Source organism: Triticum aestivum, chromosome 2A, assembly GCF_018294505.1.
Source record: "Triticum aestivum cultivar Chinese Spring chromosome 2A, IWGSC CS RefSeq v2.1, whole genome shotgun sequence".
Classification (NCBI taxonomy): Eukaryota; Viridiplantae; Streptophyta; class Magnoliopsida; order Poales; family Poaceae; genus Triticum; species Triticum aestivum.
In genome coordinates this window covers 18,587,495-18,606,816 of record NC_057797.1, presented here as the reverse complement: position 1 = coordinate 18,606,816, position 19,322 = coordinate 18,587,495, and the positions used below count along the sequence as shown (strand labels likewise).

Sequence of the window (19,322 nt, the reverse complement as noted above, 5' to 3'; positions counted from 1 at the left end):
GAAGAAGCAGAAGATTTTGAAACCATGGCCTTTGATGGTTTTGAATCTATAAGAGAGGAAGAGGAGGGCGTAATTATTCCAATTGTGCCTTTAAAGATTACTGAACCCATAGATGACCGTCAAATGGTCGTCAAGTGCTCGGTGAGTGCAACTACTCCATCAGCACCTCCACGAGGAAAACCCCAAGTAAAGCCCAAGATCAAAAGGAACAAGAGTCTGAAAGAAAAGAGCATCTCAACTAGGGAAACCAGGAGCAAGACGGTGAAGCCAGCTGCAAACACAAGGAGCAAGTCAAAAATTTGAATTAAGTTGTTGGGAAATGTTTGTGTTGTCAATTTGAGGGCGAGTGGATCGCTTAAAACTTGGTAGATTTGAGCTACTGTGAAAACTTATCAGTTGTAATAATGTTGCTTCTACTTTGGTTTCTTATTTGAGTCATAATTCAAATTTCCATCAAAATTTGGATTTAAATCAATATTTGAATTTGGGCCAAAATTTGGATTCGAGTCAAAGTTGAAGTTGAACATTGGAGGTTCATTGCTCTATGCGGTGTATTTGATCGAGAATTTGAAGTCCAATATTCGTAGGTGAACAGTCCAAATGAGAAATGTGCTAGAAACGAGCTCGAAAACAAGGGTAAACAACCTTATTTGAAATCAAGTTTTTTTTTGACCTTGCATAAATGAGGCATATATATTTTTATTAACACTTGTTCCATATATATAAGGTAAAAACGAAGTCTCACTATTTATTGATTAATATTCATATTACTACATTTTTTTGAAAAGAATATGCTTTTAATTCAAAACCGTCAAATAACACGTTTTAGATATGAAAATGAAAAAGTAAGTTCACATCCTTCTTACTCACTCCAAAATGAAGCTATGGAGATTTTTTCGTATTTTTTAAAATTATTTTGATTTTTTTCCAAACCCTAAACCCTCTCTCCCTATTCTACGAACTCTGAAAATGTTCATAGGTGATAGCTCATTTGTGTGAAGACTTTTTTCATGAAAATGACCTACACCAAGTTTATATTTTTTCTCATAACCTTGTCACATATGACGGCTATGTGCGCAAGAATTACAACATTTTGATTTTTTTTTGATTTTTTTAAAAACATTTGAACTTGATTTGGACAAATCACTTCAAAAAATGATTTTTCAAAAAAACGCCCCTATACCGAGTTTATATTTTTTTATGGTAACTAGGTCTCATAAATGGACGAACTACGTTTGTTTTATATTTTTGCGATTTTTTCTAATTTAGTTATGGCCATTTGAAATCTGGTCAAACCCTAATAACCCCGTTGACTCGCTCATAACCCCACAGAAATGCTCCAAACCCTAGCGTCGAACGTGCGCCGTCGGATCCTACCAAGCGCCAAACACCACCCGTCAGATGTGGGGCAGGCATGCGCGATCCGCGTGATGCATCCTGATTGGCTACTGACCCTTCTCGGGTTTTTTACGATCTGCCCCACTTTACAAATGAAATTGTATTTTTCGCACATGACCACCACATGTCAGTGTTAAGAGTTGGTTCAAATATTGAAACTGCAAAATACAATGTGGCAAATCGTCAATATAGCTTCCCCTTCTCCTCTTCTCCATCTGACAAACAAAGGCATCGAGCAGATCGAGCAATTCCTCTGTTTCTTTCCCCATCTTCTCGTTCTTCTTCCTCTCGAGCAATTCCTCTGTTTCTTCCTCTCGGGCGATATGTCGACCTCCTCGTCAGCCCCCCGTTCCACGTGGCCGGTGTATGGTCCAGTGCCGATGACTCGATGCACTGACTGCCCACGGACTGCGCCACTGAAGCGGTTGACTTCGAAGGAGGAGAAGAATGGGAACTTTGGGCGCGAGTTCGTCAAATGCGAGAGCAAGCCGGAGGGGCAGGATAGATCTGAGTTTTCCTCGCATCCTTTATCTCTAATGTCTCAAAAAATCTGTCAGATTTGGATTTAGGTTACATGATTTCGTTTTCAGATCGTGAAGAAATGCCACCATTTCGAGTGGATGGATGATTACATCCAGAGGCTTCAAGGGTCGGGCTTGCTGGATTCGAGGGGGAATGCAATCAGCGAGTCCAATCTGCCCCATGACAGTGCCGCTCCGGCAGCAGCTGCGCGTCCAGAATACCCGACGGTGGTAGATGTTGAACTGAAGACAGATTTGAAGAAGATGAACAAGAACTTCAAGCATCTGATTGAGTTGAAGAAGCAATCCAATCTGATAGCTTTAGGAATACTTGCTCTAGGAATTTTTTACTTGATGGCCATCTCTCGTTAGAGATGTTTGTGCAACTGTCGATCACTGAATGTATGCAGTTTACTGTTAAGTTTCGACACTTTCAGTTTCGGCAGAAAACAACTACCAGTTCAGTGATAGGATTATTTTGTTAGCTAATAACCTCGAGTATAGGATCATCAAGCGCACTGGACAAGGAGGGGGAACAGGGAGCAAGGCGCCACTGCAGTTACTGGCGAGATCGACGCCGTGCTCTGAAGAAAACGACACTGCCGACTACAACTGAACACTGAACTCTGAAACTAACAGAAACAGTGCACACCAACTGTTCGATGAAATGATTTTGGCATGTGGAAAATTTTTCTAGAGCTGATCTTTGGTGAGGTGGTCTTTTGATGCATCCAAAGGCTGCCTGATTTTTCTCAGATTTTTAGGAAAATAAAAGAAATGAATTTCACCAAAAATGGCAAATCTGGTCCAAACTTGCAGCAAGCACATTTTGAAAGATTTGAATTGTGGACCAGTGGATCTTGATGGATCTTGGTTGAGGGTGCTAAGGACTAGTCAGAGGAATTTACTTGGAGTCAAAACTCAAAGGAAATCTGGCAATTCCTTTGGAAACTCTAAGGTCCAAAATAAATAACAGAAAAGATTTTGAGATAAAATAAATATAAATAAAATTTAGGGACAGTTGAAACTTGCTGGAAATTGTTGCTTGGCTTGACCCAAAGTAGGGAGGTGGGTTTTAGAAAAAAATTATTTACATAGGCCATGGGGAAGAATTTTTTTGGCTTTCCTTTACTTCAAACATAGTGTAGTTAAAACTACACTTTTGACTAAAGCCAAATATCTCAAAGTATTTGATACTTCAATATTTTTGAAAACCAAAGTATTCTTTGAATACCTAAAAAATACAGAGCTCTGAAACCAAAGCCGTGTACAAATGTACAATATGTTCTTCTTTTGAGAAGGCATCTATAAACACATCATTTTTAGTTTGTTTGGTTAATTTTTCCCATGCCAATTAGCCGTGTCTAAACTTGGGACAAACAAAATACAAACATGACAAAACATTAATATAACACACATAACTTAACTTAGATAGGGTATGGTTGCTAGGGCAACATAAGTTCTTACATACACACCATGGATAATAGTTAACGTTACATAGATAGCTCGGGCAACACACACAACAAACTAGATAGATAGATAGGGTAGCTAGGGCAACACCGCCATGTCTTCACCTTAACCGCCGGCTTCACCGTCTTCTTCACCGTCGGCTTCAGTACTCCTCCTCCTCACGGCCGTTGTCGCCGAGGTAGTACGGGAGGTTGTGCATGCGGTTGCGAGCGGGGAAGACGCTCTCGAAGTCGGTGAAGATGTTATAGGTCGTGAATGCGATGAACTCACACCCACATCAATACACCTTGCCGAGCAGGTAGTAGGCATCGAACCTGTTGGTGAAGTGGACGGCGAGCCCTACCACTGGAGCGTTGGCGTGGGGACGCTGCTCCACGAGGTTGTACATGGGCGGCGAGCCCGCCGGGAGGTGGTGGAAGCCCGCACGGAGGAACCCCCATGCAAGCTCAGTGCTTCCCCTCCAGCGGGAGAACGCCCACACGCGGAGGGATTCCTCGATGATGACGTGGGCGGGGTACCGCTGTTCCGGCACGGTGGGCGGCGCTTGGAACGTCGGCCCGTTGTACTGCATCTTGCTCGCTTCGCTGAGTGGAACCGCTTTGGCTTTTGGGGGAAGAAGAGAAGAAGTTGGAGGCGCATATGGATCTGTAGAAGAAGAGGCAATGGAGGGCAGTTTAAATAGTCGGGGGAGACGAAGTGGGTACACGCGCAAACGGCCGGCGTAGATCGTGATTCGGTGCGTGCGTGAACCGATGCGATCATCAATGTGTAAACGAGAATCGATGCGAGTGTGCTTTGCGTGCTCTGCGTTGGCGGCTGCCTGCCTCCCCCTTCTGCGTGCTCTGCGTTGGCGGCTGCCTGCCTCCCCCTTCTGCGTGCTCTGCGTGCGTGAACCAATGCCTCGACATATGGACGCGACCATGCGTGCAGCCTGCCCCTTCTGCCACCGGCACGTATGCCTGCAACGCTTGAAACGATGATGCGGAGCGATTTAATCCACCGGCAACCGTGCGGCAAGGATCAATGCGTGCGTGTGGGCGTGCATGCATGCAATTAGGTCTAGGTCACTAGATGCGTGTGTGGCGGTGTTCGCATGCATAGCAGGCTACATCGATGCCAAAGCCGGGCATGCATAGCAGGCTGCATCCATCGGGCCCGTCCTATGAACACAAACACGGCCCAACCAGCGAAGCCACAGTCAACAGAAAAAAAAACAGAGTCCAACGAGCCCCTCAAAAAAAAAGAGTCCAACGTGGCCCCATAAGTCAGTTAACGGCCAAGACGGCAAGCGTCTGTTATGAACATTTGTGAGAGTTTTAGCTAAGGGAATGGGGAAAAGTGAGCACAAGTTTGACGCGTGGGGAAAAGTGAGCACAACTAAGGAATTGGGGGCACAGATGGAATAATCCCAAATACAAAGGGCGCCGGCGGCCGGACCAAAGGCGGCGGCGTGTGGTCGGGGCAACGGCGACGGGGTTGGGGAAGGCGCGACGGCGACGGCGACGGCGACGGGGTCGGGGAAGGGGCTGGCGCGCGCGGCGACGACCACGGGGTCGGGGAAGGGGCGGCGCGCGCGCGGCGACGGCGACGGGGTCGGGGAACGGGCGGCGCACGCGGCGATGGCGATGTGGTCGGGGAAGGGGCGGCGCGCGCGGCGACGGCGACGGGGTCAGGGAACGGGTGGCGCGCGCGGCGACGACGATGATGTCAGGGCCGGCAGGGGCGGCGGCGACGGCGAGGTGGAGCAGCCTGACGGCGTCGGGGCAGGGCTCGGCGGCGATGGCGACGAGGAGCAGAAGGCGTCGGGGCGGATTTGGTCGAAAACTGCTAAGAGCTGCTTATATAGCAAGAGCATTGGTCCCGGTTCGTGACACAAACCGGGACTAATGCCCCCCTTTAGTCCCGGTTGGTGCCACCAACCGGGACCAAAGGCTTATTTTCAGCAGCCCAAAGGGCGGGAAGCGGCGGCCTTTGGTCCCGGTTGGTGGCACCAACCGGGACTAAAGGGGGGGCATTGGTCCCGGTTGGTGCTACGAACCGGGACCAATGCCCCCTTTGGTCCCGGTTCGTCCCTCCAACCGGGACCAAAGGCCTGTGCTGCCCCGCGCCCAAATGTTTAGTCCCACCTCGCTAGTTGAGAGGGAGGCGCACCTGTTTATAAGGTTCGGTGCGCCATCCCTCTCGAGCTCCTCTCTAAAGCAGGCTTTCGGGCCTAACACTGCAATCTGTGCCTGTGGGCCTATTGGGCCTCCCACGGGCCTGAATCCTGGCCCATGGTAGGGTTTCTAGTCGTATTCAGGCCGTGGGGCCCAGTAGGTGGCATTTTTTTGTTTTTTTGTTTCTACTTAGAACTAAATACTTATAGTTTTGTAGTGATTTCTTTTTTATTTTAGGTCACAAAAATTATAAACTTTCTATTAGTGCCATTAGTTTTAAAATTTGAATAGTTTAACTTTGAATTTTTTAAAATTTGTGTGAATCACTAGTTTGTGATTAACTTTAATTAAAAAAATTAACATAGATGCACCTACTCGTCTGTTTTCAAATGAACTCTAAAATACTTGGCATAACATACTCGTCTGTTACAAATTTGGCATGGTATCATCATAATAGTTGCGGGAGAAAGTTTTCACTTTTTCTTTGCTTGTGTCATTTGCTTATTGCGCCGTAACTATGGATAATCTTCAGCGTTTATCAGGATGCTTGGGTCAGCGTTGACATTGAAGGGAGGAATTTCATGAAACCTTTCGTAATCTTCAGACATGTCTGTCTTGCCATCCACTCCCAGGATATCCCTTTTTCCTAAAAGAACTATGTGGCGCTTTGGCTCATCGTATGATGTATCTGTTTCCTTATCTTTTCTTTTTCTCGGTCTGGTAGACATGTCCTTCACATAGATAACCTGTGCCACATCATTGGCTAGGACGAACGGTTCATCAGTGTACCCAAGATATTTCAGATCCACTCTTGTCATTCCGTACTGTGGGTCTACATGTACCCCGCCTCCTGACAGATTGACCCATTTGCACTTAAACAAAGGGACCCTAAAATCTTGTCCGTAGTCAAGTTCCCATATGTCCACTATGTAACCATAATATGTGTCCTTTCCCTTCTCGGTTGTTGCATCAAAGCGGACACCGCTGTTTTGGTTGGTGCTCTTATGATCTTGGTCAATCGTGTAAAATGTATTACCACTTATCTCGTATCCTTTGTAAATCAATACAGTCAAAGATGGTCCCCTGGACAACAAGTACAACTCATCACAAACAGTTTTGTCACCTCTGAGACGTGCTTCCAACCAACTGCTGAAAGTCCTGATGTGTTCACATGTAATCCAGTCGTCGCACTGCTCCAGGTGTTTGGAGCGCAGACTGTTCTTGTGTTCACCGACATACGGGGTCACCAAGGTAGAGTTCTGTAGAACTGTGTAGTGTGCTTGAGACCAAGAATGCCCGTCCCTGCATATTATTGAGTCCGCTCCTAGCGTGCCTTTTCCAGTAAGTCTCCCCTCATAAAGCAAACCATATGTTCCTTGGGTCCTTTGCAAACTCATCCCCGTACTTTCTCACGATTTTTCTCCACTGCGACCCGTCAGCGGGTGCTCTCAACTTCCCGTCTTTCTTACGGTCCTCACTGTGCCATCGCATCGACTTGGCATGCTCTCCGTTTCTGAACAGACGTTTCAACCGTGGTATTATAGGAGCATACCACATCACCTTCGCAGGAACCCTCTTCCTGCGGGGATCGCCGTGAACATCACCAGGGTCATCTCGTCTGATCTTATACCGCAATGCACCGCATACCGGGCATGCGTTCAGATCCTTGTATGCACCGCGGTATAGGATGCAGTCATTAGGGCATGCATGTATCTTCTCCACCTCCAATCCTAGAGGGCATACGACCTTCTTTGATGCGTATGTACTGTCGGGCAATTCATTATCCTTTGGAAGCTTCTTCTTCAATATTTTCAGTAGCTTCTCAAATCCTTTGTCAGGCACAGCATTCTCTGCCTTCCACTGCAGCAATTCCAGTACGGTACCGAGCTTTGTGTTGCCATCTTCGCAATTGGGGTACAACCCTTTTTTGTGATCCTCTAACATGCGATCGAACTTCAGCTTCTCCTTTTGACTTTCGCATTGCGTCCTTGCATCGACAATGACACGGCGGAGATCACCATCATCGTGCACATCGTCTGGTTCCTCTTGATCTTCAGTAGCTTCACCCGTTGCAGCATCATTGGGCACATCATCTGGTTCCTCTTGATCTTCACCAGCTCCCCCCGTTGTAGCATCACGGTATTCAGGGGGCACGTAGTTGTCATCGTACTCTTCTTCTTCATCATCTTCCATCATAACCCCTATTTCTCCGTGCCTCGTCCAAACATTATAGTGTGGCATGAAACCCTTGTAGAACAGGTGGGTGTGAAGGATTTTCCAGTGAGAGTAAGACTTCGTATTCCCACAATCAGGGCATGGACAACACATAAAACCATTCTGCTTGTTTGCCTCAGCCGCATCGAGAAACTCATGCACGCCCTTAATGTACTCGGAGGTGTGTCTGTCACCGTACATCCATTGTCGGTTCATCTGCGTGCATTATATATAATTAATTAAGTGTCCAAATTAATAGAAGTTCATCATCACATGCATTAAAAGCAAAGTACATACATAGTTCTCATCTAACAACATATAGATCTCCAGAGCATCTAATTAATTAAACCATACATTGAAACTATGTAAAACATTTTAATGCGAAAACAAAGGCGATCATAATCGCAACCAAGGTGACAATTGATCCAACGGCATAATGATACCAAGCCTCGGTATGAATGGCATATTTTCTAATCTTTCTAATCTTCAAGCGCATTGCATCCATCTTGATCTTGTGATCATCGACGACATCCGCAACATGCAACTCCAATATCATCTTCTCCTCCTCAATTTTTTTTATTTTTTCCTTCAAGAAATTGTTTTCTTATTCAACTAAATTTAACCTCTCAACAATAGGGTCGGTTGGAATTTCCGGTTCACATACATCCTAGATAAATAAAATCTATGTCACGTTGGTCCGCATAATTATCATAAACATTAAATGAACCAATAGTTATAAAGATTAATATATATACCACATCTGAATCATAGACAGGACGAGGGCCGACGGGGGCGGATACCAAAACCATCGCACTATATAAGATGCAATAATAAAAGTAAGAAAATGATACAAGTATCTATATAAACATACAAGTAAGAATATTTTTCCTTTCAGAAAGAAGATAAGAGCAAGAGGCTCACCACGGTGGTGTGGGTGATGAGATCGACGCGGGTGATCGACGGCAGTGAAGACAGGGGTGGGGCGTGACGGACCGCTAAATCTAGACAAATCTCGAGGAAAATGGAGCTTTGAGGTCGAGCTTCGAGAGGAGAAAGCTTAACTAGTGTGGCTCGGGCATTTCATCAAACACCTCGTGCGCATAGGAGGTGAGCTAGAGCACCTAAAGCCCCTCCTCTCGCCGGCCCAGAAAAAACAGAGCCCTGAGTGCTCTGCTCCGGCGCGAGGGGTTTATATAGGCTGGACCACTGGTCCCGGTTCGTGGCATGAACCGGGTCTAAATGGGAGCATTTGGTCCCGGTTCATGCCACCAACTGGGACCAATGGTGGTGGGCCAGGAGCGAGGCCCATTGGTCCCGGTTCGTCCCACCAACCGGGACCAAAAGGTCCAGACGAACCGGGACCAATGGCCCACGTGGCCCGGCCGGCCCCCTGGGCTCACGAACCGGGTCCAATGCCCCCATTGGTCCCGGTTCTAGATTGAACCGGGACTAATGGGCTAACCCACCCTGGACCATTGCCCCCTTTTTTACTAGTGGTCAAAAGAAGGGCCTTCTCCCTGCGTTCCTGGGCCGAATAGTTCTGGGACCATCCCCGAAGGAATTTGCGAAGCAAGGCCGAGCAATTATGCCAATCATCCATGGGTCCAAAGGAACGATGAGGAGCAGAAAGAATCACACTGATTTTAGAACCCAGGAGGTCACAGAAACCCTCAATAAGGAGCCAAGAGGCGTCAAACTGAAATCTAGAAGGGGAAGAAGTAGATTGATTTCCAGCGTCAAGAATAAGAGGAGCATGATCCGAGCCCACAATGGCCTTAGATTTAAGCGTCGCGAGCGGGAAAAGAGAATCCCAATTCGAGCAAACAAGAACGCGGTCTAGGACGGAGCGGATAGGAGAAGGTTGATGGTTGGTCCAAGTGTACCTAGATCCCACCCTAGGGATCTCACGCAGAGCGCAAGAACTTATGAAGTCATTGAAGGCGCCAGCCAGAGCCCACGAGAAATTACTAGTGTTCTTGTTCGCGGGGGAGCGAAGCAAGTTGAAATCACCACCAATCACCAAGGGGAGCGAACACGCTTCTACTTTATTGGAGATTTCGTCTAGAAAAATGGGAGAGAGGGAGTGATCGGTCAGGCCATACACAACCATAAATTCCCAGAGAGAATTAAGTTGTCGATGAAAAAGCACAGTGCTAGCCCAAAATATACCATGATCAAAAGCAACAAAATCAAAAACATCCCGTTTCGAACCTAGCAGAATGCCACCAGAATGGCCCGAGGAGGGCAGGAAGTTCAAATCAAACCAATCCGCCCCCGCGATAGAAGAGAGCTCATGAGGAGAGAAGGAGGATTTAAAGGTTTCAATCAAGCCTATCAGGTCAATATTGTCCCCCCTGACCAAATCTTTAATTTGATCTCGGCGTCCCCGAGCGCCAAAACCTCTGATGTTCCAGAAGAGGGCTTTCATTTGTAAGAAAGGTTTTTAATGCACAAAGTCGACCTGCAAGGAGCCAAGCAGGATTTAGCCCGTTTAGAAGTCCCCTTTTTCACTTGGGTCCCAGCCCCACCACCAGCGGCCACCGCCTCCGAAACCCCAACAGCCACAACTGGAGGGGCAGGAGGTGTTGCAGCTACTTCCTTAGCCTTAGCCAAAGCCGCCTGAGCCACTTCATTAGCCCTAATGAGAGCAATCAGAGAGGAGGGAGAGCCATGGTTGTGGTCTAGAGAAATACCCGCGTCTGCGAGTACCGTAGTCAAGTGATCATCCGAGAGGGAAGGTAGAACAAGCCTAGTAGGTGAGGAAGGAATATGAACCAACTGTGCAGGGGAAGGAGGGATACCTGAAGCGGGGAGGTCCCGAGCCGCCGCGCGTCGAGCCGCCTTGTCGACCACCCTCATGCCGCTGTCCCGGATCCGGCCACTCTTGCGAGCCGTAGAAGATGGGGACCGGATCAGAGAGGACCGCACCGCAGCCGGAGAGGACATGCCCGCCACATCACCCAAATCGCCGTCAAGACGACGGTACAGACCCGCTGCAGAGAGCTTCGTTCCCGAGGAGGCCCGTCTTCGAGCAGAGAACTTGCGGACAGAGGATTTGCGCTTGGAGGAAGGGACCAACGCCACACGACGCGGGGAGGCAGGGAGGTCTTCAATACCCGAGAGCGACGGGGAGCCCGGCCGAACAGGGAGGTTGGAACAGACTCCCGGCATTGGGGTACTAGCCGGCGGAGCAACAGGGGCAGACTGAATAGGCGCAGATTCCATCTGATCCTTCCCACTGCTCCCATTCTTAGGGGCATTCTCCTTGAAAAGCTCGCGACTTTCTGAGCCCATGCTGTCCCACTCAGACGTAGTAAAGTGAGGAAGCGAGCCCCCACTAAGGTTGCCAGCATTATCAGTATCACCAGCATGACGATCAGCAGCGGGAGGGGGGGGGGGGTGGAGGGGAACGGGAAGAAGCAGCCCCCTCCACGCGCACCCGAAGCCTGAAACCATCCGCAGCAGGGAACACATCAACACTTCCATGAACACATAAGGGGTCAACCACCCAGATCTTGAGACGCACTGGTCCAAGGACAGCCAAGGAATCCTGATCCACCAAGATTGGTTTACCAATGAGAACGCCAAAAGCCATGACAAATTCGGTAGAGCGAAGGGAAGGAGGGATGTCATCAACCAAAACCCAGATCTCAGAGAGGGGGGAAATAGGCTTCGCCCCATTGGCAGCAGCTTTAACCGAAACGACCAGTTGATTCAGAGGGAGGGTGAAGCTCGTGCAAGAGGAAATCATCTTGAGGCTGCTTTTAGAAGGAAAGACCACTGCAAAATCAAAGTCAGAGAGCTGACGGATCTGCCAGTCCCACCCTCCTTCATCCCATAACTGCAGTTCATCCTGGAGGGTTTGGGGAGAATTCTTGTGGTCTTTGACCGTGATGATGGCAGCATTAGAGAGAGCTGGGGCCACTGAGACTTGTGGGACCTCACAATCCAACGCAAAGAATGAACATCCAGGAAGCCCTTGGCCATAGTGCACAAACGACGCATGTTTGCGGTGGTTATTGCAGTTCACAGTAAGATGTCCGTCCTCACGACAGATCAAGCAGAAGGGGGGATTAAAACAGCGTGACTGGAAATAACCAGGTTGGTGGCAGGCGAAGCAGGTGAGGTTAGGGTTAGGTGGTTGGTTAGACGGGGGAGGAGGGCGGGACAGAAGGCGAGGAGGGGGAGGGGGAAGGATACCATCGCCCAAAGCTCCAGAAGACGCACCAGGGCCCGACGACGGGAACAGGCGACCAGGGCTGCCGGAGCCGCCGCCCCCACAGCCCATCGAGCGCCTGCCGAAACCAGAAGACGAGGACGGAGCACGGCCGCCGCTGCGAGCCATGGGGCCACGGCCAGGCGGGGGAGGAGCGGGAGGACGGGCCACAGGGCCAGAGCCACCGGCCGCCACCGCAGCCTCCCATGGATCGGCCCCAGATCCGCCCGATCCAGGGGCCTCGGATCCAGATCCAGCCGCAGCCGGCGTCGGAGCCCCAGCCCGCCCGTCTCCCTGGAGCCACGCCGGACCCGACACCCAAGCCTCGCGCTCACGGGCCACTTGGTGACGAGCCGCCTGCTCGGCCTCAAGCTTGGAGCAAAGGGAGGCCTTGAGCTCCAGATCGACGGCCCCATCACCCGCGTCCTCCCGCCGCCGCTTCTGGCCAGAGATCGCCTCGCTGGACGACCCACGCGAGCGATCCATGGCGACAACCGCCGCGAAGGGGAGGGAGAGAGGTGGAGGAGGAGGGGATCTGCGGAAGGAGGGGATGCGGAAATGATAGCGGCGCAGGTCAGAAAGAGAGGCAGGAAACCCTAGAAATGGGGGATGCGAGCCCTTACGAACCCATAAATACCCCGAGGACGCCAGGCCGGCCGGGGGGGAAGCGTGGGCCGGGCCGGCCAAGACGGGCAGAGGAACGCGGGCCGAACCAGGCCCGGGCCTTAAGACAGAGAGAGGGGGGAAATCAGAAGAGGACGACAACAGCGGAGGACCAGCTAAAACTGCCGGCCCAGAACATCCCAATTGAGGAGCAGCGGGGGGGGGGGGGGGGGGGGGGGCACGAGCCTCCTGCACCAGAGCCGGATCTAGGGTTAAGGGAGGAAGCGACAGGACCAAGCTCGACGCCGGCCCCACCGCAGCCAGCGACGAGGGCGACAGGGAGCGCGAAGAGCGAGTCGGGCCAACCGAACGAGGAGCCACACCCCCAGGGGCCACGCAACCCGGCGAGGAGAGCGCCTCCGAGCGCTTCCCACGCCGTCTGCGCCGCACCTGGAACCAGCCCGAGCTCCCAGCCTCGGCACAGATCACCGGACGGCCCCGGCCGCCCGGAGCGAACTTACGAACCCTGGCAGCCGCCGGCGCCGCAACCAAAAGCGGGGCCGCCGGAAGAGAGACCAGGGGGAGAGGGGAAGAGACATCCTCCACATCGAGATCCGAATCCGCCTCATTCGACGACAGAGTCCAGAACTTGTTCCGAGGCCCAAAGACAGGGCTGGAACGAGAGAGGGGCGCCGCACAGGGCGAGGAGGGGGGGGGGAAGGCGGAGGAAAGGGCCGTCGACGAGGGGAGAGGGGGCGTAGGATGCGACGAACCATGGGATCGGAGGGCGGACGGGGAGGAGGAGGACGAGGGGAGGGAGGGGAGGGAGAGAGGAGAGCCATCCTTCTTGTCTCCAGGGAAGAAGGTTCTCAAGATTCCGAATCCTCCTCTAGCTTCTTCTTCTTCATGGAGCTACAACAAAGGTGTCGAGGACGGCAGCAACGAGAAGGATGGGCATAGAAGATTTCAAAGACTTCTTTGTAATTTGTGATTTTTTTTTCTGCTCTTACTCTTGGACACTCGTACCTTCTCCACGTTTCCAGAAAAATCTTGCGTACGTGTACGGTTTTCTCGCTACAAAAGGATAGCCGCACGTGCTCCGCTAGTCTTGCTCGTCACGAGTCACGACTCTTACAAATCACCACATGCCCCAAAGCCACACGCACGATCAAGCAGAGACTCGCACTCTGGCTACTGCTCCAGTGCTCCCGCGATCAAAATGGAAGGCGACGGTGTCCAGATCTTGTCCCGGCGCATGGTCAAGCCAGAGCACCACGCGAGCTCGCGGCCGCCGGAGCCCGAGACCGTCCACCTCACGCCATGGGACCTGCCGCGGATCACCGTTGAGTACCTGCAGAAAGGCGTCGTCCTGCCCAAGCATCCGGCCGGCAGCGCCCACGCCGTCGAACACCTTGCGTCGTCCTTCGCGCGCGCTCTGGCCCGCTTCTACCCGCTCGCCGGCCGCTTCATCGTCGCGCCAGTGGCCAGCGACGACGCTCGGCTGGGCCTGACGATCTCAATCAGCTGCGACGACCAAGGCGCAGAGTTCGTCCACGCCGTGGCGCCCGGGGTCGCCGTCGCCGACATCTCCGGCCCGGTCCCCGTCATCCTGCGCGTGGTCCGGTCCTTCTTCCCTCTCAACGGGATGCTCGGCGCGGACGCCGCCGTCGACCCCAGCCTGCCGCTCCTGGACGCGCAGGTCACCGAGCTCGCCGACGGCGTCTTCGTCGCCATGTCGCTGAACCACTGCGCGGCTGACGGGGAAACGTTGTGGGACCTTTTCAACGCGTGGTCGGAGATCAGCCGAAGCGGTGGCACCGCTGGCGGAGAAGATATCCCCTCGTTGCCCAAAAGATGGTTCCTCGATGGCTGCCCCGTGTCGATCCCTCTCCCCTTCGCCAAGGTGGAGGACATGGCCAGGCACTTCGAGCGCCCGCCGCTGCAGGAATGCTCTCTCCGTTTCTCCCACGAGAGCGTGAAGAGGCTGACGGCGAAAGCGAACGCCGAGACGATAGCCGGCGGCGGCACAGCCACCATCTCCTCCCTGCAGGCCGGGGCCACGCACATCTGGCGTGCCGTGTGCCGGGCCCGGGGGCTCGCGCCGGGCCAGGAGACGACGTGCTCGCTCTCCGTCGGATGCCGAACACTCGTGAAGGGCATGCCGCAGGGTTACGTGGGCAACGCGGCTGCGGGCGCCGTCGGCAAGGCCGACGCCGACGAGATCCTGGGCGAAGGCCGCCTTGGCCGGGCGGCGTGGCTCCTGAACCGGGCCGTGGCCGCTGTGGACGAGGCGAGCGTGAGGGCCGAGCTCGCGGCGTGGCCTGCGAACCCCAGCTTCAAGTACCTGGACGGGATCGGCCCTGCGGCGATGGTGGCCAGCGGCTCGCCGGAGCTCGACGTGTACGGCAACGACTTCGGGTGGGGCAGGCCGTTGGCCGTCCGGAGCGGCGCGGGGAACAAGGTGGACGGGTTGGTCTCGGTGTACCAGGGCAGGGATGACGGCGGGGGGAGAGGCGGCATGGAGCTGGAGGTGTGCCTCGCTCCTGGTGCGCTCGCCAGGCTCGTGGCCGACACAGAGCTGATGGACGCGTCGGTAGGCATGAATGCAGCAGTCAAACCGTAATGCTAGTGAGCTGGCGATCCCATGTCTCAGCCCTACTCAAGTGCCTCACTGCCAATAATGTTAGATTTTTGATAATGTTGCCACAAAATGGATCTTAATCGGCCAGCATCCGTCTGTAAATTGCAAGAAACCACCAGTTTGAGGGCTAGATTTGCGAAAAACACTAGCATACATTTTCTCTGCAGAAAACACCACATCTTGCGTAATGGTTTTGCAAATACCACTTATCGGCGGATTGGGCCATGTTAACTGAGCTTATGACAGGTGGGCCCCATTTTTTGCTGATGTGGCAGAACGTTTTAGCAAAGACAACGTCGGATGGGTAAAAAGGCAAACACACCCCCAACACTTTTCCCCTGCCCCGCCCAGGCCCTTCCCCTGGTCCCGCTCTTGCCGAGCCGTACTCCTGTCTCTGCCCGGCCGCGCCCTCCGCCATGCTAGTCGCGCCACCGTCGCCATGCTCTGCCCACGCCAGCCCCTCTGCTAGCCGCGCCGCCGCCGCCATGCTCCACCCGTGCCGGCCCCTCTGCCAGACGCGCCACTATCGCCCTGCTCCGCCCGTGCCGGCCGCTCCACGACCGCCCTGCTCCGCCCGCGTCGGCCGCCCTGCTCTGCCGTCGCCATCGCCGCACTGCGTGAAGGGAGAGAAGCACCGGGGTCATGGATGGTTGCGGTTGTGGTCGAGCTCGGGTGGGTGGGGATGCGTGTATGAAGGAGATGCCCAGCGCCGCCACCTCGTCAGATCCGGCGAGGGCTGCTGCCCAGATTTGGCGCTCGTTTTGGGCGGCTGCGACTTAGTGCCGATCCGGGCAAGCAGGGCGATTAGAGGGAGGGAGAGCAGTCTGGGCTTGCCAGCGAAGCAACGGCGTCCGTGGCGCTCGTCCAGATCTGGCGAGGGCTGCTGCCCAGATTTGGCCTCTTGCGTGAAGGAGACGCCCAGCGCCGCCAGCGTTGACCGCCCAACCCGCAGCGAGGATGCAAGTGGGCTAATTGCGTTTTTTCTTTTTGATTCAGGGGTGTGTGTGTGTGTAAAATCTAAGGACTAGATTGTAAATTTAAATTAAAATTGATCTGGCACGAAATGTATGCCACGTCAGCGAAAAACGGGCCCACCTGTCATAAACTCACTTAACATGGCCCAATCCGCCGATCAGTGGTATTTGCAAAACCATTACGCAAGATGTGGTGTTTTCTGCAGAGAAAATGTATCCTAGTGTTTTTCGCAAACCTAGCCCTCAAATTGGTGGTTTCTTGCAATTTATTCGTCTGTATTTTTCGGGGTCCGTACAACACAGTACCCTTTCAATCTGTTGCAGGGTCCGAAAATCCGTCTTTCCGCAAAATGAAAGCAAACTCGTAAGAGAGCTTTGTGGGAGTTTGGACGGGCATCACGTAGAACTCCGATGTTCCTAGCCCACTCAGGGCGTGTTTGTTTCAGAAGTTCTAGGACTTTTTCTAGTCCCAGGGACTAATTAAAAAAGACTATCCAATAAAGTCTTTTTCTAGTCCATGTATAAAAAGGCCCTCCCGTTTGGTTCCTAGGGACTTTTTAGAGACTTTTTCTAGTCTCTGGGACTAAAAAGTCCCTGAACCAAACTCCCCCTCAATTCCTTCATTACGTTCACTTTTCTTCCACTCCGTCCTTGCTCCTCATCTGCACCCTACTCGTCCTTCGCCGCCGTTGTACCTCACAGGCAGTTCCTCAGGCAACATAGGACGTCCGCATCCCCACCAACGCCGCCATCGTCCTTCAACTACGCCGCCGTCCACCCAGGATTCCTCCGCAACTAGGTACCCTCCCTCCCTTATCGACGATGTTCATGACAGGCATTACAAAAGGCAGGTGTTGGGTGAAATGTCATTGAGCTTTTTTTGTTGAACTCCTTGTTGTTTTCTAAAGTAAGCACGATGACGGGATACTTGGTGAAGGAGGATGATTTGTCGTGTGATGTGTGGATGGCCATATCCGCTAACTTTGTAGGCATGAACTCAATGGGGCTTTTTTCAATGTGGAACTTTTTTCAGATTATTTTGGAACTTTGTAACAAGATTTTTTTAATGTTTTAAAAAAGGCTCTCGTAACCTGAGCACCAAAACGCGGCACACAACACCACTATTGTTACATACTAGTAAGATGCCCGTGCGTTGCATGCAACACCAAAATGCATTGATCCGGGCCATCTCATGTTTAACAAATATCGATTTCGAATATTCATTCTTCTCTAGAGCTCACAAGCATACGGGTGAATAGTAACTGTAGGAAAATAGATAAAAATTTATCTTTTGCAAACAAAAGCATTCAAGTGTTCAACCTGCATCCAAAACTTCATGAAGAAATAACACTTATTGTGCTATGCAAAAAATGATCTTCAAAAAATATTTTTTGAGTATCAATTTTGTTTATTTTTTCTAGACAACTATGAATGTAACTCAGGATGACTTGGAAGAGGATAGATGAGATGACGAGGAGGAGGGGGTCGTTGTGGTGGTCGGCAATGCGGCCCAAGCGAAGGCATGAGAGGCATTGGGGGCAGACAACACCAAGAGCAGCGACCTTTCTAGATTCTTCTTATTTTGTCGTGAGATGGCTAGATGAGGTGAGAGGCAGGGGGTTATCTACAAACGAGAACTGGAGTGCGGGGGTCTTTTTATAAAACTGACATAGTTTGTCTCAGATACGTTGGGTGTAAATCGAACGGTTGTAAATGAAGGATGGCAGGCACACCATCATCACCAGCTCAACTTTTTATAGGAGTAGAGACTAGACCATGGCGCATGTTGCCGTGCCCATCTACCTTTTCACTAAAATAAAGTATTTTTGTAAATATACATAGACACAAAATATGGAAGTTAAATTTAAATCAACTGATATGTATGTCCATTGGTATTTGAAGAGTGGAATTTTAATTGGTTTGTAAGCGAAGTAATGTGGTAATATGGCAGAAAACCTAAATTTACATGAACTGGCGTAAGAAGCGCGTGTTGCGGCACCGGTCCATCTTGAGGACACTATATAAATATTTTATAAATTGGATAATGAGAAAAATCAATAACTTCAAATATTTGAACTATAATTTCCTAGTGTACATACATGGTGGGGCATAATTTTTTCTTACATTTCGGTTGTCTTCGAAATAGTACTCCCTCCGGTCCTTATTTCTTTGCGCATAACTTTTTTCGTTTTTTCCCTGAATAGTCTGCGCATTCCTCTTTTATCTCTATAGTTTCCAACTATGCCCCGCATTAAGTGAGCCACTTTCCAACTAATTGCACGCAGAATTTACTCAATCTCCTCGTAACTATGCGCGCATGCAGCGGGACAGGGAGCAGTGCATGCATGCGGAGCGGGATTTGAGGCAACAGCACGCATGCGGGCCAGGAGAGCCAATCGATTGCATGGAAATAATAGCTACCCAGCGACGCGATACATGTAAACGCAAGGGCAAATTTATCCAGAAAAAACAGACCGAGCCTTCCCTTGGTATGCGCGCTCGACCTTAGGCGCAGAGAAAAAAGGACCGGAGGGAGTATGATAGTAGCAAGATCAAGTCAAGGGTAGACAACAAAAGACAGATCGCTTGAGCGTCCGCAGCTCACACAGCCGCATCCTTCCCTAAAAATTAGGGTTCCTCTGCCTCCCGCCGGCGCCGTTGCCGGTCCGCCTCATCTCCGGTGGCCTTAGGACCATGGGGGTGCAGTGGATCCCGGCCCTTGCCGATGGGAGGGCTCCGTTTTTAGATGTATTTTTGAGTTTTGTTAGGGTTTGTGTCCTACTCAGGAAGACGAGACGATGGGCTGCTCCCTGATGATGGAATAAGGTTCTCCTCGCCTAGCCCCCGTTTCGATGGTGCATTGATACGTCTCCAACATATTTATAATTTTTTATTGTTCCATGCTGTTATATTATCAATCTTAGATGTTTTGTAATCATTTTATATTATTTTTTGGTACTAACCTATTGACATAGTGCCAAGTGCCAGTTGCTGTTTTTCCATATTTTTTACATCGCAGAAAATCAATATCAGACGGAGTCCAAATGCCCCAAAATTTTACAGAGAATTTTTATGGGCCAGAAGGAACACAACGGGCCCTGGTTGCACCTGGTTGGGAGTCCCGAGGAG

At 51.2% G+C, this 19,322-nt stretch overlaps 1 protein-coding gene across 1 annotated transcript; it reads left to right on the top strand.

Annotated features, from left to right (window-relative positions):
- Positions 1-13,782: 13,782 nt before the first annotated feature.
- LOC123191351 (uncharacterized acetyltransferase At3g50280-like) lies at positions 13,783-15,201 on the top strand. Its single transcript, XM_044604125.1, has one exon. The coding sequence runs from the start codon at positions 13,798-13,800 to the stop codon at positions 15,199-15,201; it is 1,404 nt and encodes a 467-aa protein (XP_044460060.1). The 5' UTR covers positions 13,783-13,797.
- The last annotated feature ends 4,121 nt before the right edge of the window (positions 15,202-19,322 follow it).